General features: G+C 52.1%; 1 protein-coding gene across 1 annotated transcript; it reads left to right on the top strand.

Annotated features, from left to right (window-relative positions):
- Nucleotides 1–3: 3 nt before the first annotated feature.
- LOC121939788 (serine-aspartate repeat-containing protein C-like) lies at nucleotides 4–318 on the top strand (the record flags this gene model as incomplete). The annotated part of the gene is made up of 1 exon (XM_042482739.1): nucleotides 4–318. A coding segment is annotated over one exon (315 nt), but the record flags the coding sequence as incomplete, so codon positions are not given.
- Between the last annotated feature and the right edge of the window lie 33 nt (nucleotides 319–351).

Here is a 351-nt window from a genome sequence, read left to right as displayed (position 1 = left end):
GACTCGGACTCGGACACAGACTCAAACACGGACACAGACTCAGACTCGGACTCAGACTCAGACACGGACTCAGACTCAGACACGGACTCAGACTCAGACACGGACTCAGACTCAGACACGGACTCAGACTCAGACTCAGACACAGACTCAGACTCAGACACAGACTCAGACTCAGACACAGACTCAGACTCAGACTCAGACACTGACTCAGACACAGACTCAGACTCAGACTCAGACTCAGACTCAGACACAGACTCAGACTCAGACACAGACTCAGACTCAGACACTGACTCAGACACAGACTCAGACTCAGACTCAGACTCAGACTCAGACACAGACTCAGACTCAGAC

Source organism: Plectropomus leopardus, unplaced genomic scaffold (genome assembly GCF_008729295.1).
Source record: "Plectropomus leopardus isolate mb unplaced genomic scaffold, YSFRI_Pleo_2.0 unplaced_scaffold60387, whole genome shotgun sequence".
Classification (NCBI taxonomy): Eukaryota; Metazoa; Chordata; class Actinopteri; order Perciformes; family Serranidae; genus Plectropomus; species Plectropomus leopardus.
The sequence above is the reverse complement of the archived record's forward strand: the minus strand, read 5'-3'. Positions and strand labels throughout refer to the sequence as shown.